Source organism: Camelus bactrianus, chromosome 7, assembly GCF_048773025.1.
Source record: "Camelus bactrianus isolate YW-2024 breed Bactrian camel chromosome 7, ASM4877302v1, whole genome shotgun sequence".
In the NCBI taxonomy this organism is placed as follows: domain Eukaryota; kingdom Metazoa; phylum Chordata; class Mammalia; order Artiodactyla; family Camelidae; genus Camelus; species Camelus bactrianus.
This window is the reverse complement of record NC_133545.1, coordinates 14793988-14821687: the sequence shown is the minus strand read 5'-3', so window position 1 is coordinate 14821687 and position 27700 is coordinate 14793988. Positions and strand designations below refer to the sequence as shown.

General features: G+C 35.8%; 1 protein-coding gene across 1 annotated transcript in view; it reads left to right on the top strand.

Annotated features, from left to right (window-relative positions):
* Positions 1–27375, top strand: part of CHRM2 (cholinergic receptor muscarinic 2) — a 132283-nt gene extending 104908 nt beyond the window's left edge. The window contains exon 3 of the mRNA XM_010947495.3: positions 21763–27375. Within this exon, the coding sequence (XP_010945797.1) occupies positions 21811–23211 (1401 nt within the window). The 5' untranslated portion in view covers positions 21763–21810 and the 3' untranslated portion in view covers positions 23212–27375. The remainder of the gene's footprint in view (positions 1–21762) is intronic.
* Positions 27376–27700: the final 325 nt, after the last annotated feature.

The following is a 27700-nucleotide window of genomic DNA, read 5'->3' as shown; positions in this document are numbered from 1 at the left end:
ATTGATGAGCTTGTGGTGAGCCCAGTTCACTGAGTGGTGTTTTATTTATAGAAGCAAGTTATAAGTATCTTCAAACAAACAGAGAGGGAGAGGGAGAGAGCGATGACATGTTTCTGATCTGACAGTGAGTGTGGTCAGCTTGCATGATCAAGAACAACAACAAAAGTTTTGCTCTCAGACCCCCTTGGCTTCAAGTCTGAGCACCACCACGAGCTGACACTGGGAAACTTACCCATCTGTATGTGCCTAGTTTTCTTATGTATAAAAGAGAGGATAACAATAGTACTGCCCTTGACATCGGGCCTATTCTTTTTACTTATTCAAAAAAAAATGCCAGCTCTTCTCAGCATCAGCTCCCTGGGGAGAGTGGAGAGAGAAGTGAGGCTGTGCACACACACAAACTCCCTCAAAGGTGAAGTCACAGCCCCTCGGCAGGCAAGTGGAGAAGTGCTAGGGACAGCCATCGACAGGAAAGCAGCCAATGCTAGCACAGTGCCTTTCCGCTTGTCCCCAGAATAAGCCCACCTAAGAAGAGCATAGGAGTGGTGTAGATGCTAGGTTTTGACCGTATTTCATCAGTAAAGGAAAGCTCTCACATACGTTAGCCATGGAATTCTTACTCCAAAGTTCTGTGGTTAAGGAAATAGAATCCAAAAGCAGAAGCAGTAAGTAAGATGGAAGAAAAGACAGACCCCAGATGCTTTCTATAGCTGATTTTTTTTTCCAAAAGGAGAAAGAGCTCACAAAGTCAGTCCACATAGAAGCCACAGCCACCAACTGAAAAGTGAAAAATTCAATTAGCTCATAAACACAATGCTAAAAAAATGGGTGTGATTACGTTTCCACTGTTTTGTTTAAAGGTTACTTGCTTCTTTGATTGTGGCAGTGCCACGTAAATGCAGAAGACTCAATCATGAAAGGTGAAATCAAGACCTTGCTGTTCCAAATGCTCTCCCTGCCCCTCTGAGTGTACCTGCTGCCGGGCTCCAACCCTTCCCTGACCTCCCCATCACAATGTGACAGAGCTTGGGGAGAATGAAGGAACATTCTAAAGCAAAAATAAACTTGTCATTTTTGTAGTCAACAGTGTCAGAGCTCAAACATCAATGGTAACTCAGAAGAGGCAGTAATGTGTTTTGTGTCTGCATTTACTGACATTTAGTGGTTATTCCATATGAAAGTTATTTGTGAGGTTCTCTTGCATTGCAGTTAAATAAATATTATATCTTTGGCTTAAAAAGTACTATTTCAGCCTTGCTGGTCCACACCATATAAGCCACATCAATTCCTTATTTAATACAGAGGCATTTATGTCATTATACAATAGTCACTTTCCAAAGTGCCTTCTCCCTTCCAACATAGAGGCATATTTGGCTTTACTGTCTTTACTCAAATAATCGTCATCATTATTAGCTTATTTTTCAAGTTATATGTGGTTAAAGCAAATATACTAAATATTTTGGAAAAGATTTTTAGATTATTTGATAAAAACTAACTTAAGAATGGGGCTAGACAAAAAACATTCATTGTGCAACTAAAAATAAGTAAGTTCAATATTAGCAATATACATACAAATATGTTTCATGTTAAGTATATATGAAGAAAACTACAAGACATCACAGAGAGACAAAAGAGAAAACTTGATTGAACGGGATGGAAAGACTTAATACTAAACAGTTGTTAATTTTTCCCAAATTAATTTATAACAGTCCAATAAAAATTTCATAAGGAAAAGGAGTCTATAAAATACTCTAAAGTTTATATAAAAACAGCTTAGAAATATAGTAAATGTAATTTAAAACAGTACACTAGTAAATGACATTTATAATTAGAACTTTTAAACATATTACAGAATTAAAATAGGAAAGGTAATGTTCTGATACAAGGGTAAATTGGATAAAACAATGGAATAGAATGAAAAGCCCAGAAATAGACCTAAGTTTGTGAAAATATTTAGTAGATGGTAGCATTAGATACTCAGATTTGTGGAAAAAGTGTAAGTTATTTAATAAATGTTCCCAGGGTGATTATTAAACTATTTGGAAAAGAAAATCAATATTAGATCCCTTCATACCTCATTCTAAAATACAGTCCATATAAATTGCAATTTCAAGTATAAAATATGTGAAATTGCTAAAGGAACTTATCTTAAATATTTACTTATTTGGAGTGGCGAAAATCTCAATGTTTGAATAATACCTTAAATTTAAATATTAATAAGTATAATGCATGTTCAAAAATTCCCCTGTATAAAGGGCAAATAAAAATGCCAATGAACAATAATACGAAAAATACAAAACTTCACAAATCAATAAAATAATGGCTAAAACCTCAAACTGATAGGATATTTTTATTTATCTCATTTACAAAGTTATTTTTAATAATTTTTTTTAACAGCTGTAGGAAAATAACATTATCATCAATTGCTGGTGGGATTTTACTATCCAAAACAGCAAGTGTAGATCATTTTGGCCAATGATCCAATTTTCAGGAGTCTATCCTAAGAAAACAATTAGTGATCTATAAAAGGAAAAAAAAAATGTGCATGGAAGTTCACTGTACCATTGTATGTCAGAGTATAAAATGAAAAAAGACCTAGGGGGGTCACAAAAAGAGGATTGATTAATTAAATCATAATATGACCACAAAACTAAATATCGTGTACCCACCAAAATGATGCATTAGAAGATTATCTAATGTCCATGATTATCTTTATTTGAACATGTTATCAGCCAGTAGATGTCAAAGGTCCTAAAGTAGGGCCCTCGAGGCCAAATCTGTCTACACTCGGACTTATTTTGCTTGCATGTCAGTATTTTATAACCTTGAGCCAAGACTTAAGAAATTGGGAGAACACATATACAAATTGGATGTCCAGTGAATCTTCACAGTTCTGAACATCTGACAGCTTTGTGACCATCATATTCCCACCTGAGCTGGGGCTGGACAGTGGAGTAGCTGCCAGCTACTCAGGGTCTCTTCTGCTCCATCTCTCCAAGGCTTCCAGTCATGCAGCCTGCTTCCCTCGCTCTTTCAGTTCCCCATCTGGCCCCACTGAGACTGTGACTTGATGTATACTATGTGAGCTAAAACTTTTAAAGCTTACATGTGTATATAGGTGAGTGTATTTATTGCATGCTCACGTAGGTGTATGTAGGAAGACACACAACAAAATTTCAGTAGAAATAGAAGTTCACAGGTGCCTCCGACCATTGTATAAGGTCTTTGACAACAGTAAACATGTCAATATTATTCACTATTTTATCCTTTGAATTTTGATAAAAGAGAATTATTTGTTGAATGGTCAAGTTGGAGGATAGTAACTCTCATGAGTCAGGTATGAATAATTCAAAATCATTTTTTTCATTTACTTTTCAAGTGTACTAATTTAAAAATAATAAAGAAAGTACACAATAAATTTTAATTTTGTGATGTCCAAAGGCAGAGGGAAGTCTGTAAGCAGAGCAAAAATTATACCATACATAAATCTCATGTATTTTTTAAGTGAAAAACAGAGACACAATTTTTAGTTGAGACAATGCAGAAATCCTTGGCACTGAATTCTGCTCTGTGATACAAAACATAATATAAGAGCCAATTGATTCTTGTCTGATTTTGTAATTTTGTTTAGATTTTAGGCCTCCAATGGATATTGTCAAAATAGCCTTGCTTACCCTTTGCAGATTATTGCATATCTCAAACACACCCTCTCCAGGAACCTTCCTTTTACTTCCCTCCTTTGTTGCAGGGATACTTAGGGAGTGATTATAGTGGTGCTATAAAGCCAGCATGTAAGCCACTGGACAACTATTTCTAGCCTGTTCACTAAATAAGTCTAAGATGAAATCACCAGCACAGAGGTGTCAGTTAATTGAGGAATCAGACAGCCCGAGGGCTCAGACTGGTTGAGTAAACACCCCTATCCCAAGGACAAACCTTTGCTCTGACATTGGAGAGAATACACAAGTGAACTTGCCAAGTAAATTGCTTTCCTTCTCAGATGCATGATCTCTTGCTCCAGTGCTGAAGTCACTTTTTAATGAGTTGGTAGGTAAATATGGAGCTAGATTGAGAGAATTAGTTCATGCTTGTACATTTTCAATATCAAGGGCGAAATGAAGATACAGATAGCAATTTGAATCTAATTTTCCAGCTTGCATGGATGAAAGGTCACAGAGGGAAGCTGAAATGTACCAGGATATTGGGGGTGGGAAGCATAGTGATAGTGACAAAGAAAACCAGCTGACACAGAGCAGTGGCCTCTTCAGTAAGTACAGCAAAGCCCTATAGTATAAATTCAAGACAGATGGAGCCGTTTTCTCTCTGAAGGTACGTGCGGTGCAGCAGTCAGGAAAATATAGATCTAAGGCTGAAGTCAGTGATGGTCATTTCTGACCTCCCAGTCAGCATCATAGGATCATATGAGAATTAAAGTAAAATTAGAATCCTAGAATGCTTTTAAGCTGAAAGAGACATTGGAGTTGAAGGTCCTCACTGCCACAGAGAACAAAAATCAAACTCAGGGAGGTAAATACCATCTCTTGATTGAGACTGCAGATTTTTTTTTGATTTCCCAAATATTTATTAAGAATATTCTGTATCCTAAAAGAAATTTACTGGATACCAAAGGAGTTAATATGGTGAAACACAGAATTAGCATTGTTGAGCACCCATGTGCTAGGATTTATCTGGGTTATTTCTTTTTTTTTTTTATTGAAGCATAGTCAATTTACAATGTTGTGTCAATTTCTGGTATGCAGCACAATACTACAGTCATACATGAATATACATATATTCGTTTTCATATTCTTTTTCACCATAAGCTACTACAAGATATCCAATATAGTTCCCTGTGCTATACTGTATAAACTTGTTTATCTATTTTTATATATACCAGTCAACATCTGCAAATCTCAAACTCCTGATTTATCCCTTCCCCCTCCTTGCCCCCCGGTGACCATAAGTTTGTCTTCTATGTCTGTGAGTCTGTTTTTGTTTTGTAAATAAGTTCGTTTGTCCTTTTTTTTTTTTCTCTTTTAGATTCCACATATGAGTGATATATGGTATTTTTCATTCTCTTTCTGGTTTACTTCACTTAGAATGACATTCTCCAGGGCCATCCATGTTTCTGCAAATGGCATTATTTTATTATTTTTTATGGCTGAGTAGTATTCCATTGTGTAAATATACCACAACTTCTTTATCCAGAGATTGTAGATATTTTAACATCACAGACCCCTGCTCTTTGCTTGAGTTTAGACGAACACTGCTGTTTAAAAACAAAGAGATCAATGTGAGAAACGCAGTGGTGGGGTGATTATGTGTCTACTGTTAGTTGCCTTGAATTCCTGAAGAAGCCATCTTGCATAATTGAACATGTTTCTTCTCAGATGAAACAGATTCAAAATAAAACCCCTTCCAGGTAAAACCCCCAAGTTCCTAAATTTAAAAAGAAAACACACACACACACAGTGTCTCAGAAAGAGAAGACAATAGGACCAGTCACGAGACAGCTGGAAGAGAGCAAAATAGGTGGGGTTTTGTGCAAAAGTAAAGGCAGCAGGGAGGTATCCTCAGATTCATTCAGCTGCCAATATCAGGGAGTGTCAAATCCTAAAATCAGAAGAAAACTTTCACTCAGAAAAATTGGTAATTTTGAGCTAAGGCCTATTTTACATTATAGGTTTGTTTAATGTAGTCATTAAACTTGTCCTGTCAACACTTTTATATTTATATTCCTCTTTTCATTTTCATGTATTTATTTTTAATCCTATAACATAAAAATGGAAAGCGTTTTCAATTATTATTAATAATGCCATTTTCTATTTATCATCCTTCAAAAATGTATTAACAGCTAAACAGGAGTCATACATGACACCTTTTTGCTCTGTGTGTTCATAATCTGATGCAGTTTGCTCTTTGTAACAGGATATGTAAAGAGAACACATACCACATACTGCCCAAGCAGTATATGCACTGCTTCTTTCTGTCAGCTTAGGATCAGTTTCTGCTTCATGTAGGAGAACAGGAAGCAATTATTGGAAATTTTATTTATTATAAATTTGTAGAGTTCAGTAATAAATGGTGATTATTTGGGAGCGGTTGTGACTTCATGAAAATTGTCATCATATGGGATAAGTAGAGGAAATCTGTGCAATTCATGTGAGCTTAAGAAATTCAAGAATATACTTTCTAAATAATAGACAGTAGCTAAGCAACAGTTCCAACAGACCTGTGGCACAGTTGACAATGTTACAAACTGTGAAAGTAACTCTCTTTCCATCTCTACTCCCAACCTAGCCAGAGCCAACTTTAAGCTTTTACTTAAGCCTATGTAACTCTCTTTCCATCTCTACTCCCAACCTAGCCAGAGCCAACTTTAAGCTTTTACTTAAGCCTATGGATAAATCTTGAGAAACCTGGACTGGGAGGCCTGGTTTAAATTCCCTTGTATCATCTCATTTAATTCTTGAAATGGAGACAACCATTCAGGCAATGAGAAAAACTGATTTGAAACTGAAATCCAGTTAGAGATCCTGGTCAATGAGATCACACTCGATACCAGCTTGATTGATGTTATCTATAGTTTATTAAATCTGACTTTAAGTTGTGGTCTTCAGTGCCTTGGAGTCTCCATTTCTCAGTCTACATACTCCTTAAGTCCTCTGCTATAACCTACATTTCTCATACCAATAGATGCCCTTAGGAACCTTCCCAAACCCCCTATTCGTCCACATCCCCAAAACAAATTGAATCTACTCTTACCCTTAACCCCTCCCCTCCTGTTTGCAAGATTAACTCTGGGGCCATCCTCTCTTCATGTCATCCATATATTATTCTTTTCTGCTTCCTTAAGCTCTTGCCTCAGCGATGATACTGATTGCTCTTAATTGTTTAGATATGCAATTACCAGGGTTTTCTTCTTTTCAGCTTGTCATCCTTTTTATTTTTATTTTTTTTAAAAAGCAACTAAACCAAATATTTTCGAAGTCCTCCCTAACCTATCTTTCCTTCAGATCATCTTTTTGTTTTTCACTTTGCTTTCTCCTCGAGTTATAAAATAGGGGTCTGTCTGTCCACCTTGTTGCTCTGTTATTCATCCAAAACCTGACCACATACAAAACTACATTTCTTGAATTCTTATTCTTTGGCTTTTGTAGTCATAAAATTTCCATTTTACCTCCATTTTCTTGAAAATAATTCTTATTTTTCTAATTCATTTAACCTCAACATATGAAAATACTGTTTGGGTTCTATAAATCCATTGAGTCTTTCAAAGTAGCCATTTAAAAGTTTGTTTTTGTTTAAGAGCATGAAGTTCATAGTAAGAATAAAGGAGCTAGCTTTATAGGTTGGCTGTTAAAAACTTGGTTATAAAACTTGGAATTATGAACAGAAATTAAACTTTATTCAAGTGGTTCCCAATCTTTACCTTAAAACACAGTTTGAAAACCTGAGGATGTACTGGACATTTTGCCAAATGTAATGAAAAATCACCCATTTCATAGTCCGTGCCCCCCATCATGCCTGTTTTTGGTATTTTTGTAATTTGACTAGTTTCTGTTCCCTCCCTTAGACAGGGCTATACCACTGTGACTTTCTGCTTTGTGCACAGAGTCATTGTTATTTTAATAACAATACCAAAAAGAAAAAAAAAAAAGAAACACAAGCAAAGTGGGTCAAGCTGTCACCTTTCAGCTTTACAGTGGGCTTTGAAAGCAACCAAACAAGGGAAGAGCCAAAGGCAGGCTGCTCACAAGTTACATTCCTAAATGCAGACACAGAACTGAAGATGTTTTATTGTGAAGAACAGAAAGAGGCTGCCTACAAATGAGTCTTTCCTTGGAACACTTGGACTTAATGCTCCCACTCCAATAGCCACGCATGAACCAGAGTGGAGACCTCATGTCCAGGCTTAGGATGGGAAAGTGCACCGTGGCACGCTGGAGTTGGCCAGCTTGGCGGATTGCAAGGGGGCATCTGATCTTCAAAAGACATCAGTGCAGGAGGTCCTAATCGTTCACTTTGCTACTGGAGGTCAGCTCTAACCTAGTCGTGACCTCTGGGTTCTAAGATGATTAGGCTATGTCTGCTGTCTGTGGAATAGATAAATGTTTTGTAGTCACCGTGTCATAAATAAAGTTTCTTACTTCTAGCCAGTCATGGCAGAAGAGTAACAGGACATTAGGGATTGGGAAACTGGCCTCTTGTGGCTGTTCCTCAGACAATCGATGCCATCTCTTACATGCCACACTCACTTGAAGACAGTATGGATGAGGGACAGTGAATAAATATGTAGCAGAAAAGTATTTGGATAAAGGGATTGAAGAAGTCACGAGAAATAGCATGGGTGAAAAAGAAAAGGCCTGGAAAAAACTCACTCAAGAAAACTAGCATTTGGCAGAATGAATGCTCTATTTTGTTGTTGTTGTTATAAGATACTCACTTTCAATTAGCAGAACTGCTAAAATGAAGTTTTAAAAATAGTTCTTTTTTTAAAAAAAAAACAGCATTTAGAGTAATATGGTAAGTGTAAGTCACAGATTAATTGTATGCATATTCACAGATCATGTGACCACGTTGCTCTAAGCATTCACAATTTGACTTAGAATGGAATCTTGCTATTTCTACATTTTCAACAACAAATCTCTTAGTTTTCTTATTTGTTCTAAATTAGGGTAGAGGCAGAAATTTTTCTTAGTCCCCCCCAGAAGATCATATTCTCCTCCAAAGTAAACTGATCTGCTTTCAGCTCAAATATGTGGTATAAAATTGCTAAATAGTCTTTCTTGGATCTACAGCAGGTATTTTATTTTATTTTATTTTAAACATTTTTTTCAGGTATTTTATTTTATTTTATTTTAAACATTTTTTATTGAGTTATAGTCATTTTACAGTGTTGTGTCAAATTCCAGTGTAGAGCATGATTTTTCAGTTATACATGAACATACATATATTCATTGTCACATTTTTTTTTCACTGCAAGCTACCACAAGATCTTGTATATATTTCCCTGTGCTATACAGTATAATCTTGTTTATCTATTCTACATATTCCTGTCAGTATCTACAGTTTTTGAACTCCCAACTATCCCTTCCCACCTCCCTCCCCCTTGGCAACCACATGTTTGTATTCTATGTCTATGAGTTTGTTTCTACAGCAGGTATTTTAAATGGAAGTTTACTTGTCCAAGGCCTTTGGACCTTTTGGTTAGGAAGAGAGTAAGTTATTCATTTTTAGATTCAAGTTTCTTGAAGTTCTGTTTGTAGATTCCTACCGTCTCCATGTAAGAATCAGGATACCATAGAATAATCACGGAATTCCCTGAATCCTTAAGATGAATGGAAGCAAGTAATAGAAGTGGCATAGAACAGACTCATACGATATAAAAATTGCTGCAAATAACTTTCTTATTTTCTTGGGATAAGTACAGAATGCACGTTTCATTCCCTTTTCTTTCTTTGTTTCTTTTTCTTTTTTAAGCTCTACTTGTTGGTTAGAAATGCTTGTTAAATGACAATGAACTTAATGATAGTGATCACTTTATAAGCACCTGCCAGGAGCCTTGTGTATTTTTTTTTAAAAACAACCCTAAATGGTAAATTTATTTTCCATTCTTTTAGATATGGAAAGGGGGTCAGCAGATTTAAGTTCAAACAGTTGGAAACAAGCAGAGATAGGTTTCAGTCTCAGGTTTAACTCCAGAGCTTTATCTCCTGCATCCAGAAACTCATCGTAGTTATCTGTGTATCAAAGTTACAGAAAGAAAAGCTAGACCACCTGCCCTTTGGCCAGGAGGCCAGCCTTTCTGCTGGCACATCTCTTGGAAGAATATCCAGGCCTGGTGGGTCTTTGCTGCCCTCTCCTTCAAGAGGAAGTGATACTTTATGAGAAATTTTCTGCAGACTACTACCTTTTTAAAAGCAGAGACATTCTTTCTTTTCTTCTGCAAGGAGTCATTATCCCTTCTTCTTTGGCTAATGCAGGGGCAGCGGGCACACACTTGCACACAGTGGTTAAGTGAAGGAATCCAGGGCAAATTCTGTTGGCTTCCTATTCCTTTTCATTTTATATTGTTTCAGAGATTAGTTAATTACTTGCAGAATCCTCTTCTAATGTGTTCTCTTAGAGGTCCAGCTACGTGTATTCCTGTCCCAGCAGACAGTACAAACTAAAACTGTTCTGCTGATGGTACAGCTGTGCTTAAAAGACAAAGTGTCCTGTCCAGCAGATTTGTGCACAAGTCTCAATCCATTTACAGTCTATCTACTTGAAGCTTTTCCCTTCTCATGCATTATTTAGGTCTGGACATTGCCTTTAAATACCTCTATAATGAGAACTGCTCAATGTTTAGTTACTTTTTTAGTAGGTGACATGGTGGGCATGAAGGCATATAAATTGTGTTGGGGATAATTACTAGCCAAGATGGTATAGTTTGAGCAAGGAAGTGTCATTTTTGAAACAGCCTTCATACTGGGCTTGGCCAACATGGAACCTGCCTCCTAGGGAAAGGTAAAGTTAAAGGCCTATAAGTCTAGCTCAGTCTGAATGAGAGATCTGATTTTTCATAGTGTTTGGAGGAGACTCTGTAGGTGAGGAGGAGTTGGGATGTTTAAATATTTAGGTGGGTTTGAACTGGTGGTGTTGGGAGAGGAAAGGGGAGGGGAATTGGAGGAAGAGAGGGCTAGGGAGGCATGTGATGACCTATAAGACATATATCACATCTGTTAAATTATGTCCTGAGTCCCCTGTGGTTATCACCAAGAAAATGGTTTTATTTCAAGCAGGTAGGAGAGTTGACTGTCCTGATTTAGCACATAAAGTTCATTCTCTTCAACCAGCTTGCTTTATTTTAACTCTAAATTAGTGCTTTGGATACAGAAATCTTTGCTGAGTTGATGTAGCTTTTTATGTTTCCTCATCTCAATTGCCATTAGATCATTTAGTAAAGACTTTAATCTTCTCCTTGCTCTCATTTTTCACATTTTAGTGGGATAACACTGTGGTCATTTTGCTCCATTCTAGAAATAGGCTGCAATCAGACTCTGAGGAAACAATCATTTTGTCTTTCGATTGGAAACAATAAAAATAGTCGCTGCCCATTACTCCCTACACTTCGTTACTACTTTATTTTTATAGCTTCATTGAATCTGGTATGAATCATAAGTATATGAGATCTGTGTCATTTCTGTCATTGAAAAGTTAAAGGACCCAAGATTCAACCTCATGGAAGTGAATTTCTGCATTTGGACTCTATACCTATTCTAGGAATAACTACCAGAAGAATGATGTGTCTGTTAAGCTGACACGTATTTTCAGAGGTTATAACCGAGAAAATTATTCCTATAAAACACAATCCACTTACTGTTACTCTTTTCACTTGTGTATTTTATGAAAAGATCAACACATGCATTGATTAACTTTTTTTTGCTCCATAGCCATTTTCTCAACCTTAAGCAGAGACTTGCTTGCTTAAAATAGATTCCTAAATACAACCAAGTGGCTGTTACTCTACTTATCTGTTACAAATGTGTCATCTAAGTTTGTATTTTCTTTACAGTCAGAAGAAATTTCACTTCCTCCTGTACTCCTAATCTTTTTACAACTTCTGATCCCATTTTTTCCTAACAATTCCAGTCTACTCTTCAAAGGAAACTATTAACTTACTTTTTTTAGCCTGAACTAATTTTCATTTATCTCTTCAAAGCTGTCCTTGATACTACTAAGCTCCATGTTGCCGTGTGCTTGTAGCTCAGTCTCAGCTTTCGAAAGAAGGCACGTGCACCATTGAGAAGGATTTCCAGAGGGATGCATTGTTTAGAATTGCTCAACTTCTCTAGAACAATAGTGTTCATTCTAGAATTTTCTCTCAGAGTCATAACAAGCCTCCATCCCTCCGCAAATCTGATTCAGATGTTTCATTCAAGCGATGAATTAACTAATTTAGAGTTATTAAACCAGCAGCCTGCCAACTTTAGGAAAAAAACAAAACAAAATACAAAAAGCCGACTATACAAATTTTCCAACTTCTCAAGACAGTGAGAAAGACACAGGCATCAATTCAAATACAGCTGCCTAATCACATGCCAACTTTCAGTAGCTCTTTGAGGATTGCTTCCAATTTCCTTTCACTCCTCTTCCTCGTGAGGACATAACCACCGTTAGGCAGAGGGCTTTCTCCGCTTTTTGCTGCTGTCCGCTCTAGAACACACTGCTTTGTCAGCCCCGTTTAGTAAACCATGTTGATCGTCAATATTGCCGTTCTGTCAAATTCCTGGTACAGAAAAGGAAGGGTGACGCAGTGCTTATTCAGATGGAAATTCTTTTTAAAAAGTCAAAAGACTGGTTTTATTCTGGATTGTGCTTTGTTTATAATTGTCCAGACCACTTTTCCCTTTGGCAGGAGGTGTAGTGTGTTTAAAAATAAAAAAAGCAAAAGCAAAAAACTAAAAGGAGACAGAGACATAGACATGAGGACAAGGGTACTAGTTAAATCATTGTCGGGTCTCTTTCCCTCTTAAGCATGACATTTTTCTAGAGTAAGTGCTGTTTAGGATGTGTTTTGAAGAAGGGAAGAGAGAGCTTGACAAACATGGAGTGAAAGTTCGTCCCAGCATCCCTAAGAATAGTATTATGTTTGACAGGCAGACAAAACTGCAAGCATGTTTACATCGTATTAAGGGCTTGGAAATTCTTTAAGGTTTTCACATTGGAAAAATTAATGAATTCTCTTGTACTAATGTGGGGATCAAATTGTTGTTTCAGCTACTTTCGCTGTTATTTACCATTTTCTTTTATATTTTTTCCTTTTTTTTTTTTTTTAACAAAAGTGCAACTTACATACAGTGAAGTGCACAAACCTTAAGGGTATGGCTCTGTAAATGCAATGTTTTAAGTGAGGCTTTCTTTTTTCAAGTATTTTATGTAATGCATATACAATAAAGTCTACAGTACTATGCTGCAATTTGCTAAATGAGAAAAACTACATACTGTTTCCAGAATACTTTCAACACATCTTTTCAGATATAATTAAAATCTCATTGTAGGTGAGTCGATGGCTAAGTCTTTTTCTGTGTTTTCTATATTTTTTCATCTCAATATGAGCAACCTATATCTACATGGATTTTTAGCCGTGGTCCATGTCATTGTATTGACCCAGTGTTGTTTTAAGTACCTGGATATTTCATCAGCAACTTGTGTGTCCCCTAGAGTATAAACTCTTTGTGGATAAGAATGTGTTCTATTTTTTCATTACTTACTTCCATCCTCCACAGCCCTTGGAGGCATACGAAGATCTGTTCATAACAGAAATTCAATAAGGTGTTTTTGAATGAAGAAAGAAACAGAAAGCTCTAGTTTCCTAGCAGGACTGCCATTGCTCCCTGTGGCCACCATGTCTACCATAGCTGCTCATGTAGTGTGATTCAGGAGCTCATGAAAAGGCTCTCCACAAGAATAATGACTTAAAATGTGTCACCTGGATAGAAAGACAACCTGATTAAAGAAAAAGAAGTGGAAATTTATTTCATTTCTGCCAGATGCTGAAAAAGTGCCAAAGTGTGGAAAGTCAGTATCTTGAGAAATCAGAGCTGCACCATCTCTGAGCCCCAGGACAGAACTCTTTACCTTTAAGCAAAATTGAAAGATATGTAAGATTTGTAAGGGTTAGCACAGTATAAGAAGTCTGTATCATCTACTGCATCAATACCAACACTCTGTACATTGAAATCTTTGTTTAGAGAAAGAGGACTTTATTTCCCAAGACTTAAAAAGTCTCTTCCCAATTCTCTTTTCTTTCTTCCTTTTTTTTTCCCAGCATCATTGATGGCAGGAGTGATTGATTACTGATATAGGAATAATCTCAAAGCTGATTAAACACCTATACCATGCCATTTGTAAATGAGTGGGATTAATTAAATATTTAGAAAATCTAAAACAGAGTAGAGACTATATACCTCAGTGGTCATCTCTCCCATGTCAGGGACATTTTAGTTAGAATCTCATTCATCAGATTATCATATAATATATTATATTCATTTAGAAATATATAATATAAAATTTAAAATAAATCAGCTTCATTCGCTTTCCAATTGATGACAATGGTGTAAATTGATTATTTCATCCTTGAGGCAGAGAAGAGATAATGGGTGAGTCTCCTAGATTGTCATCTACTAGTTCTTTGTTCCTAGTATAGTCTTGTTTCTAATGATGGTCTGACGTTTTATTGTATCATCCTTATATTCTTCATGTTTTTTATAATAGTAGTTATTTTGTACTGAAAGCTAGATATCTAGGCATAACATTGTTGAAATATACTTTTAATTATCTCAGGACAGACTGCGGTGTTTAGCCCTTATGTATACAATTTAAAAGGCCAAAATGGACCTTATCACTCTATCCATTGAGGGAATTTCAGGCAACACTAGTGAGGCTGATGATTTTATCCCTAGTGTTTGCTCAGTGATTAGACTGCTTCTTAGAGATCATGTCTGAAAGAGAGGGACAAAGAAAACCCAGAAAACTTTGCCATTTGTGGTAATGTATTTAAATAGCTGTAGAAATTATAAACCTATAAATAGTATATACACTAAGATTAAATTTTAAAAACGAAAGTTAAATAAATATAAGCGATCGTAAATTTTAAGTTTATGTGAATTCCTCTTGATTTCTTGTTGTAAATATTTTATGCAATCACATATCTTCATTTTTTCTAACATTTTTTATTGATTTATAATCATTTTACAATGTTGTATCAAATTCTAGTGTAGAGCACAGTTTTTCAGTTATACATGAACATACATATATTCATTGTCACATTTTTTTCTCCGTGCAATCAAATATCTTCTTTCCCTGGATTCCACTTGTTGTCAATCATAGGTTCCCTTTTTTCTGACTTTTTAAATTCTGCTAGAAAGTTTTTTTAATAAGTCATGTTTTGTTTCATGATGTGGCATAGTAGAAAGAATGTGACCATAGGAGTCAGATACCTAAATTTGGACCACAGCCCTTGTACTTGCCAGTTCTCTGATCATTATCATAGGTAAAGCTGGAAAAATGATTATTGTCTTCAGAGCATTGTGAGAATTAAATAATGTGCAGAAAATTCCAGCACTTAGATTACTCACATATTGATAAATTTATTATTAGCTTATTATGTTACAGATGCACCTATGAAAGTAATCATTATATATCACACATCTTGCCTGACTTGGGCAGTGTGTGGATAAAATCTCATTTATTTTTATTAAGTTTTCACTTTGTATCCAAATATATATCAGAAAAAAGTTTTTAATCATTAAAATTAGCATTTTGTCTGTAACACTTCAAAAAGATCAGTTACTGCCAATGTTAGAACTTCTGTGTAAGTGACATGAAAACTTTTGTGGAAAGTTATAGATCAGTTTACATGGTGATATGTTTTTATGATGATTGCTTTTATAAAAATGTTTTAAATTTTAAATGTCCCATATTTTCATGTGCAAAACTTCACTTATTAACTCTTTATCTTACTGTAAATATTTCTTGTCCAAAATCACAATACTGGCCTGGATACAGTGATTTTCTGTTGTCTAATTCAAGGACCCAACTTGGGTTAGTCACGTAGATCAAAGGAATAAATTTGAGGGGCTCACACTGGCTGCTAGGTAAGACTGTTCCTCAGACAAACATTGAATACTTGTCACGGAGTCCAGAATCAGGTACTCTGGGTTTGAATCTCAAATACCTTGATTATTTGACCTTTAGTTCCATATTTATAAAACGGCATATAATAATAGTAATAATCACTTCAGGAGTTGCTCTGAAGAGTAATCATGCTCAATACATCTTAATTATTATTAATATTATTATTATCATTGATAATTTGATATTATTAATAACTTAATATCATTGATAATGATAGTTTAGTATTATCAGTACTACCACACTCCACATTTCCTCACTCGTAATTTGTTTCATGTACACACCCACAATTTCCTGTTAACTATTAAGAAATGTGATCAATTTATATCCATTTAATAATTATAAATATTAATAGTATCTAATTAATGCTTAACCATTTATTAACATGGTTCAGAGACACTATCTCACTTTTATTCTTACCACAATGCTAGAAGAAAAATAGGGTTGCTACTACTCCTGTTTGAGAAAAAAAGAAAAGTAAGGTTTATGGAAGGTAAGCAACATGACCAGACCCATACAGTTAATAATTAAAAGCAGAGATTAGCACCCACAACTTTGCCAGGATAATAATAAACCACAATACATTCCTCACTGCTATATATAGACACTCAAGTAGTGAAGAAGCTAAGGACAGTTTTTTTCTCATAAGTTTCCCTAGTACTTTCAGGACTTAGTCATAAACTAACATTGTACCAAATGGATTATTATACACTTGCCATATTAAGATGTTGAGTCCTTTAAAGGTCATTGTTTAGTCTGTTGTGATTATGCTGTTTCATCAATGATGTCACAATTATTGCTTTAATAAAATCCTGTGATGCTGTATCAGAGGTAAAAACTTTTACAGAAATGTAAGCAGCAGAGGTGGCTAGAGGTTGATGGAAGAAAGCTGTTTTCATAGAAGAGAAACAGTCCTTACTTAGCTTATGCCTCTCATGGGGCGAAAGGAATGCCATCCTTCAAATACTTGTGCTCGCTTCTAAGTGAAATGTTTTCCATTTTTACATATAGCATTAGTATAAACAAGCAAATATTATAACTCTGAAGGTTTAGAGGATATGATAGCAGCTAAGTATGTTAACACTATATAAATTTATAGTGTCCTGGGTAAGCATTCCAGGACCCCCAAAATGGAATCTGTCTTAGCTGACAACCTCTGTTGGATAAAGTACAGGTAATGGGAAGAGAAACAGAAAGAGTATCTAACTTGAAGACATTAGTTTGAGTTGCAGACATTTACTTACTGGCCTTGATACCAATGACCGTCTGCTTAATCTCTTCTTATATCCTCGGCTTACGTCTTCAGATAACAGAAATGATAGGACCTGTTCTGTATATTTTATAGAATTGTTAATATTAAATGAGATAACGTATGTTTAGAGTCCTAAGATTATGGGGATTTTTTTAGTTTTGTTTTTTTTTTTTAGGTTAAAAATGTAGAGCATGCTCATGGTAAAGAAGGAAGAGGAGGAAGGGAGAGAACAAACTACCAAATAAATAATATGAAAAAGGCAGCATGAGAATCATGCAGCTTTATGTTAGAAAGTTTTAGAATAATAATAGTTCTCGTTATTAGCACAAGTTATGGCAAGAACCAGATGACCATGGACAAAAATCCCTTACTAACTGTTACAGTGTCTTAATCTATAAAATAAGAGATCAAGCTAGTTTATTTTTTAACTTAAAGGCTATATTTGTATATTATTCTCCAGAGGAAGTCACCAAAAATATTTTTTAAACTAAGTATAGCCCTATATTTTAGTAAAATGAACATGAAGATAAAAATGTTGAAAAGAACATTAGGAAAATAAATGTTTTGTATTTTTCAATCAAATTTATTAAAATGAACATTTTTGAAACTAATATATATATATCTCAGTTCCAAAAATACCCATGAATTTATCTAATGAATAGACAAAGGCAAACTTACAAGGAAGTCAGAATTCTGATCTTATTGCTACATTAGCTGATAAGGAATCATTAGAATAATGATTGGGTTAGTGAAATTATTTTGTTCAAATAAATTACATGAATAAACAATTGTATGAATAATGGCCCAAAGCAGTACTATTGAAACAATTCCACTGATTAGGTAAATAGAGTTTGAATTAATAATATTAATTGTTCATCCTTTGTTGATTCAACAAACATCTTTTGGGCACCAATTATATTTGAGACACTAGGCTGGCTGGTAGAACTACAAAGACTAAGTCAAAATTCACTGTTTTGCTAGTGAAGAAGGAAGAAACTTAGTGTATCAATCAGTGTCCTATGGGTCAAAGGTCTGAACAGGAGATCTACAAAAAATGGAAACCTGAAAGGCTACTAACTATATGAAAATAAGTGCTCAGACTCTCCAGTAATCAGAGAAACACAAATTAAAACAAAAAGATGCATGTTGTCTCTCTAGAACTGGTAAATGTGGGAAGTTGAATAATAACAATTGTCTAAAGCCTATTAAGAAACAGGACTTCCCTGATCAGAGCAGGGTCTGCTACAGCTATCCAAGAAAATAAGGCAGCAGTCAGAGGTGGCTTACAATGATGCCTTGATCCAGTGATCTCACTCTTGGGCTTATGTGGTAGGGAAATGTGTAACTCAAGTCCATGACACAAAAGGAAAATTTTAATTTGAGCACCATTTCAAGCAGCTTGAGGCAACTTGTGTGCTCATCACTAGAGAAATGTGTAAGAAAGGGTGTTATGATTTGCTCACTATGGAATCAGAAGCAGTACATTTTAAATAGCTGCAGCAATATAAAAACATGATATTGAGTGAAAAATAAAAGGAAACAGAAGAACAATATCTATCAGTAGAGATCTAACAGTATCATTTAGTAAATTAAGATCATAAGAAAAAAAATGTATCTTTTCCAGAGTTACACATCTAGCCAAAGAATAAGTATAAGCAATTTGAACAAGTTTTAAGGAGAGAAGGGGTGATGGAGTGTGAGAGTTAGAAATGAAGAGAAGGAAAATATTGGTAATATAAAAATAAGAGAAGGACATTGCAGAGACTGATAAGGGTGTTGGGTATAGAATCATATTCTGAGGAATATGACTAACTCGACTTTCCATTTGACATTCAAATAACTCTAACCTAAACAAACAAGCAAATAAGAACAGAAGAGAATAAAATATGAGGCGTGGAAGCAGGAATGGAAGCAAAGATGGAACAACAACAACAAAGCAGCTAGGCCAAGAGCTATCAAAAGGGTTTCATAAAGCTGATGATGCCTGAAAGCTGAACAGGAGGCAGGCAGTTGAGAAATGTGAGGATGTAAGGATGAGGGGATGTGAAGGAGGTGCTTTTAAGGTGGGAGACAAGGATAGATGAAAAAGGGCAAGAAGTCGTAACATACAGTGTTGTGTTTGGAGAACAGCATGTAATTGCCTTGAATGTTGAATACTTAGGGAAATTCTGAGATACTTCTGGAAAGATGCAAGGGGGCAAGATTATAAATTTTATGTCAAGGATACAAGTAGGTAGGTAACATAAGGAAATGGGAGTGACAAATAGGAGCAAGATGTAAATTCAAAAGATATTTAAGAGGTAGAGTTGACAGGTCATGTTAGGCATTGGCTGCAGGAAGTGTGGGAGAGGCAGGAGGCCAGGAGATGGCTCACAATTTTAACTCGATGGTAATATGATTCACAAAGATGGGTAAAATAGAATATGGAGAACTTTGAAGAAAATATGGTAAATTCCATTCTATCAAAATTCCTTTCTTTATTGAACTCTTCAAAGTTTCTCCATGACTTTCTCCATGACTCCAGACCAAATTCAATTTCCTTATATCTTCCTTAAGAAATTTATGACAAGACCTCTGTCAATGAATTGCTTTAAGATTTCCAGGTGGTTTTATTTAGCTATAATATTTTGAATGAACATCCTTTAGTAGACCTCTTTATACATTTTTATAAAGATAGCTGAAATCTAAATTCCTACCCCATAGTATTCCTGAGACAAGTGTTTCTTCATTGAAAATTTTTATAAATGTATATATATTTTTATAGATATAGATAAGTTGCCCTCCAAGGAAACTTGAAAGTCCAACTAATAATGTCCAATAATTTTAACAACTGTGGATGGAGAAATGATTTCCATTGTTTGTGTCTGCATTTATTTTTTTCTCAGTCTAGATTATATTCATCTTTGGGTGACTTGTCTCAAGGTGCCTTAGGATGATGACTTAGGACTAAGATAGTAGGTCTTGGAATGACTAAACTACTTCTTGTATCTCAACTAATGACAACATGTTTGCATTTTTAAATTGTGAGGTTGCATATCTTTTCATATGTTAAAAGTTAACATTTAATTTGCTTTTGCTCTGACTAGTATGTCAATGTTCTAGACTGTTAGTCTTTTAATCTTTCCTCGTTTCTTTTCAAAGTTTTTTATATTAAAGACATTAGCTAACTTTTTATTGTGTGCTTTACAAATATTGTTTCCCAATTTTTATTTTTACTTTTTTTCTGCAAAAATCTCAAATAATTACCATAGTGCTTACATATATTTTTCTTACGGCTTATGATTTTTGGGTCTTATTTATTAAGGCCAAATTCCTCCTAAGTTACTGCTTTTTAAAAATGCTTTAAGATAACTTGCTTTCTAAACAAAATAACCCATTTGGTTTAAATGCTATTTGTACTGTAAAGGCACTGAGCAAATCATCTTCCATGTGCATTTCAAGGGAAGACTCCTGGCCCATATGTATTTCTTTGTAATTAGTGGGACCTGAATGAACAGAGATTACTGAATTTCAAAATGCCAACAAATAACTTCTCAATGATGCTTGCTTTCTGATACAGACAGCCGTCATTCATTTTTTGTCAACTTGGGCTACTTTTTCCTTCAGAAGTCGTGCTCCCAGAAATGTGTCATAGCTTATTGGATGAATTCTCAACTTTCTTTCCTATGTCCCTTATGAAAGATCACTCAGTTGTCACCAGGCTTTGGCGATATTATCTGAAAAATGTTTAGCATGTGTTTACTTAAACACAACTTGGTTGAGCAGCAGAAAGTAAATGGGGTTTAATAGTTACTTCCTTACCACCCAATTGCTGCCACCAGAGCACATGCCTCTCACAGGCAGGAACCTTGTCTTAATCATCACGGAATACCCAGAGTAGATCACAATGCCTAATTCAGAGTTACTTAATAAGTTTGTGAGGACAAAATGAATGAGTGAATGATTGAACAGTCTCTAGTCTCTACCATTGACTTGATATGTGACCTTATATAAATTACTTAATCTTTCTGGGCTTCAGATTCTCATTCTGCCAAACAAATATAAATTCTAGCCTGACTGTACCAAAGATTTGGCAGGAAGATAAGTAAGATAATAGATTTGGTAGTGATTTGAAAAAAATTTTTATAAAATTGATGTAATCATGTCAATATGCATTTAGTAAATAACTTCTTTTCCAGGCTATGGAATATTTCTAACTACATGGAATGTGCTAATTATTTGACACTAACTGCAAGTGTAAAATGGAGATCAGAAAAAATAACTCATTGAGGGGAATGTATTGGCTAATAAAGTATCATTATTATTATCTTGCCTTTATTATTATAAATATCAGTATTATTATGAAAAAGACTAAAGCAACCAGGCAGAAAGATTCTATTGACTATAAAAGTCACACACTTTTTATGCTTTCTCCCATAATTTTGTTCTCCTATTGGTTTATTAATTTTTATGTCTTTACCAGAAACCCCATGATGCTTTGGAAAGTTTGTATATAATTTTGGTTTATTTAGTTCAATTCATTAATATTATGCCCAGTTAAATTGATTGATGATAGATAGATCGATAGATAGATATTCAGTTCTAGATATGGACACATTCAAAATGTCACCAGACTTCAAATACATTCCCAGCCTGGAAGGATCTTTTGAATCTTCCATTTAAAGTCTTTGCCTTTTATATGGGGAATTTGGGCAGGTAGACACAATAAACATGTAAGGGAAAGAAGGAAGATTTTGGAGAAAAAATGTGGTTCAAAAGAAAGAAATTTGATATATTTTAAAGCAATGTTTATATTATGTATTTGTTCATTTTATTCTATTTCCCTGCAGGTTTTAAATGTGTATTTGGCTACTTGGCTACTGATTAGAGAACACAAAATGAATAACTCAACAAACTCCTCTAACAATGGCCTGGCTCTGACCAGTCCTTATAAGACATTCGAAGTGGTTTTTATTGTCCTTGTGGCTGGATCCCTCAGTTTGGTGACCATTATTGGGAACATTCTGGTCATGGTCTCTATTAAAGTCAACCGCCACCTCCAGACTGTCAACAATTACTTTTTGTTCAGCTTGGCCTGTGCTGACCTCATCATTGGTGTTTTCTCCATGAACTTGTACACCCTTTACACTGTGATTGGCTACTGGCCTTTGGGACCTGTGGTGTGTGACCTTTGGCTAGCCCTGGACTATGTGGTCAGCAATGCCTCAGTAATGAATCTGCTCATCATCAGCTTTGACAGGTACTTCTGTGTCACGAAACCGCTCACCTACCCCGTCAAGCGGACCACAAAAATGGCAGGTATGATGATTGCAGCTGCGTGGGTCCTGTCCTTCATCCTCTGGGCCCCAGCCATTCTCTTCTGGCAGTTCATTGTAGGGGTGAGAACTGTGGAGGATGGGGAATGCTACATTCAGTTTTTTTCCAACGCTGCTGTCACCTTTGGCACTGCCATTGCAGCCTTCTACTTGCCTGTGATCATCATGACTGTGTTATACTGGCACATATCCCGAGCCAGTAAGAGCAGGATAAAGAAGGACAAGAAGGAGCCTGTGGCCAACCAAGATCCAGTTTCTCCAAGTCTGGTACAAGGAAAGATAGTGAAGCCAAACAACAACAATGTGCCTGGCAGTGATGATGGCCTGGAGCACAACAAAATCCAGAATGGCAAAGCTCCCAGAGATGCTGTGACTGAAAACTGTGTCCAGGGAGAGGAGAAGGAGAGCTCCAATGATTCTACTTCAGTCAGTGCTGTCGCCTCTAATATGAGAGATGATGAAATAACCCAGGATGAAAACACAGTTTCCACTTCCCTGGGCCATTCCAAAGATGAGAACTCAAAGCAAACATGCATCAAAATTGTCACTAAGACCCAAAAAGGTGACTCATGTACCCCCACTAATACCACCGTGGAGCTAGTTGGTTCTTCAGGTCAGAATGGAGAAGAAAAACAGAACATTGTTGCTCGCAAGATTGTGAAGATGACCAAGCAGCCTGCAAAAAAGAAGCCTCCTCCCTCTCGGGAAAAGAAAGTGACCAGGACGATCTTGGCTATTCTGTTGGCTTTCATCATCACGTGGGCCCCATACAATGTCATGGTGCTCATTAACACCTTCTGTGCACCCTGCATCCCCAACACAGTGTGGACAATTGGTTACTGGCTCTGTTACATCAACAGCACTATCAACCCTGCCTGCTATGCACTTTGTAATGCCACCTTCAAGAAGACCTTTAAGCACCTTCTCATGTGTCATTATAAGAACATAGGCGCTACAAGGTAAAACATCTTGGTAAAGAAGGAAGGTGGCCAAAGGGAGCTTGGGGATAAGAAGAAGGTTAAAAAAAACTCCTAGTTTTAAAGTCTCTGCCATTGCACTTTATAGTCTTATTATGGAATGTGCAATTAAGGAGCCCAGCAGTGACACTCTTACCGTGCCTACGCTCCAGTTTGAGAAACTTGCATCTTATAAACTCTGTCAGTTTAGGAGCAATGAGACCATAAAAGAGATATGTTGGAATTGTGGATTTAAGGAATGATCTACGTTTTCCTGTACTCTCTTGAAGAAGGGCTTCTGAATCTATAATTTTATCTCTGCACAAAAAGAATAATAACCTCGCTCCTTTTAAAAAATTTTTTTGTTCCCATGTGTCCATATGAGGATGAAATGCCACAGTTACAAACTAACCTGGAGACTTAAACATAAAGAAAGCCATTATACAACGGGGAAGTGAAGAAAGAAGATCAAAAAAAGGATGTAGAAATGACCTCCAAAGTGTTAAGCATATATTATTCTTTTGTTATGGTTTTGTGTGGAGAATCGCAACATAATAAATGCTTATCGTTTCTACCTTTCCCTTTTCCCACCATCAAAATAGAGCAAACAAACAAAAACAAACAAAAAAAAAAACTAGGTCACATCATTATTTTTCTCGTTATGACATTGGTTTCTGTACTTCCCCGTTTTACACTGTGCAAAGGCGAAAGCTGCAGGGCTTTCACTAAAAACAACCAGAGACACCATGAAAGGGGCATTTCCCCCCTGCCCACCACGTCCTTTGCGTTCTTTAGGGGTGTAAAATCCTATAAGGATTTAGTTCACTTATAATCCTTCATGTGAAATATTTTAGCCAATCTTGTTTTCTACTAAACTAGCCTCTTATTTTAATGGAATAGCTACCTAATTTATAAACATATGAGAAACCAAAGTCATTTTTTAAATTAAGTTTTCATCAAATTAAATAATAGTCATTCTAGTTGGAGAAAGTTTACTGAGACCAGGTGAATTTTGAGGTAAGAAAACAGAAGGTTGAAAGGGCATCCTGTTTCAACCTGAATCTGCCTGACCCATGTATGAAATGCTAACTTGTAAAACATGAACTCCTGGCCTTTGTCAGCAGGGAGAAGATGCTGCTTTATTCATCTGGAATCTTAAATAGGATTAACATACTGACGGGGCACCAGTGACGTCTGGGTCAGTCCCAAGAGAATAAGACCTTCTCTTCAGTGCTGGCTAGAGGATGATGTTCAATTCATAGTCAAGTAAGGTTTATAACCATTCTATGACCTATGGAGGGAAAAAAAATTTCAAAAACATTTACTGAAACCACATGTTTCATATTCCCCAAATCGTCAATCCTCCCTAAAATTTTTTAACTTTAAAGTTCCATCAGTAGAGGTATAGTAATCTTTAGGACAGAAATGTAATGGATAACTAAACAGGCCAGTTGAACTCAGCAGAATCTGAAAGAATATAGTGGTGTTCCCTGTGCCACTTCTCATTATTTCTTTAATTATAAGTCATAGAAAAGTTGTATCAGGAACCATTACCCAATAGTGGCTTCATATAGAATCTTGTCTATGTAGAGACTTTTTAATTGTACCTCAAATAAATATGCAATTATATTGATTCCCATTTAGTTATTTTTATCCCTCAACTTTTTTTCATTACCGTATTTGCTGTAGTCTTCCAATCAGATTTTCTAAAGATGGCCCAATCAATAGAAATCAGATTTATAAAACCCTCTTCAACCTTCATGTTTTGCACTGTAGATAACGGGCTTTATGGGATTTTGACCAGGAATATCCATGTGCTTTGCACAATGAATTTGTCAATATTGAGACTTAGCACTTTAGAGCTATTTTGTGCGACTTGCCTCACTGATGGCATCTCAACAATTCTGAGAGCTAATAAATAAAGCACAAGGTATATAACAACAAAAAAGGACAATTGCTAAGAAGCAAATTGCCAACAATATTTGTATGTAACTTATTCTTTATAAAAATACCTTTATGTTTCGATAACTTCAGTCGCTCCCCTAACCAAATCTTCTATCTATAAGCATATAGCATCAGTCCATACAGATTTGTTTATTCTACCTTTACTCTACAATTACCTTAATGTAAACTTTTGCATTTTAAATCCATATTTATTTTTGTTTTATTCAAGTCAACATATCAGTTGAGTAAAAGGGATATCAAGCCGATGGGCTATTTGGTTTCCTATAAACGAAACAATTGACTGGCTAAATATTCTGCTTATTAACTTCTTGTACTATTAGGGTGTAGATTCAGCTCTAGCTGGGATGAACTCTTTGTAGTCAAGAATTCGGGATTCTGGATTCAGGTCTTTTTCTGTCTGCTCTAACAATCCAACTGACCGTGAATCAAACTGCCTCTTTCTCTCCATTGCCGTTACATCTTTTCCTTCCTTCCTTCTATTCTTGATCCTCACCATATGCACCATAACCTTATTGAAAGAGAAGCCATTAAAATTAAAGAAAGGAATTGACCATAGACTGACACAACATGGAAGCTTTGTTAACCGGAATCAGAAAAATAGAACACTGAAAATAGTAAATGATTAGAAAGATATTGAAACTGTATGCAAAGGCTTGTATTAACTAACTATTGCCGGATTTGTCTATTTCAGTGGCTCTCAACCAGGGACGATTTTTGCCTCCCGGGGGACATTTAACAATATATGGACACACTTTTGGTTGTCTCAATTCGAGGGAGGGCTATTGCCATCTAGTGACTAGGGGCCGAGGTTGCTGCTAAACAGCTAACAATGCCCAGGGTAGACCCCACAGCTAAGAATTATTTGGGTCAGAATGTCAGCAGTGCCAAAGTGATTCTAGAGCTTGCTTTATGTAAGTGGGAAAATAACCCTGTATCAGTATTAGAATATCAATGCAAATTGTTCACCTGTTTGAAGAAGGTAATGCTCACCAGTCATGTATCAGACAGACTGTCATCCATAGAGTCTGGTATATTTGTAATTCACAGATAAGGAACAGAGGACACGTCTACATGTCCAAAATCACCAGACCGGGCCCATAGCACATTGTTTCCAGCATCTTAATGTCCAATTATGACTGCCACAGAGTCCAGTCAATTGAAGTTGCAGTAGTTGGCCATTAAAATGGTTGCAGTTGATATGGTCACATTCTATTGGAGCTGCTATTTTTCCTGTCAGAAACAGTAAGAGCCTCTTTCAGAAACAACATGATTCATCTCCTTTTATTTTCACCGGAAAGGTGAATATCTGTCCAGAATTTCTTCTTTCCTCATAGCAATAATGTAAATATCCCAGAATGGTCTTATAAGAAGAGGAGTTTAAGAATGTGAAAAAGGCAGTTCATTTCTTAAAAAAGGAAATGATTGCCCCACCATTAATTTAACACCAGCTCCCAAATGGTAGGACAGAGTCATCTATAGAGTAATTCATATAGGATAAACTTTCTGGTTTGAATGTCGAAGCTGGAAGTCCCACATACTCCTGCTCTTTGTCCATTCACTATTGTTTTGATCCTGAAGGTCTGACATCGGGGGATATAGGAGTTCAAAATGACGGCAACATATACTTAGAGATGCAATCTACTTTTGTTTTCTCCCACTTAGTTCACTGGTAGTTGCCTTTTCCCCAGTTTGATAGCATCCCTTTCAACAACCACATCACTGGTGTTGCAAATAGATTAGGGAAGCACCCAAAGCTGGATGAATTGTGCAAAGTGTATTTTCAGCATGTATATACAATACCATGCCTCTTTAAATATGCTTCTCTTAAAAGGGTGCACGCTACAGCATGAACTGTGTGCATATTTAATGTATCTTCCTGGAATATGCTGTATGCTTAATATACATATTCTATAAATAAAGTAATAAAATGTATAATAGAAATACATATTTCTGTATGCAAATAAATATATTATACACAAAATCTGAATATGTAATATGGTATATGTTGCTTCAGAGTAACAAAATTAGATTTTATATGCCCAATTTTAAAAGAAAGTAGTATTTGCTTTTGAAGAAAGACATTTAAGAAGAACCAAAACCCTACCTGTATTACTGTTACACTGTTTCATAATCTTTGAAAACATGGTACTGATTTTAAATATCTCTTGGAGGAATCTATTAATAAATCTTTGCTGGTGTCACCCCACATGACAACAATGCTTTTGGCCTCTGTGCTCCTGACAGACTTCTAACCAGAATCTTCCTGGCTGTTTCTGTTCCAACAGCTGTGTTGATCTCACGTCTGATTGCCTGATGAGATCGCAACCAGTTCATTGACATACAGCTTCGCTCTCCTCCAAATTAACTGATTTTTGTGAAATAAAAAATAATCATACTGGGAGGAAAGGATGACCTTCAGAATGTTTTACACTCTGAAAAGCAAGGAAAAATTGTACAAGCACTGTATGTATAAACCACCCTTTTCAGTTTGGGGCAATACAGCATTCCATACATAAGTGCCAAAAAAATGT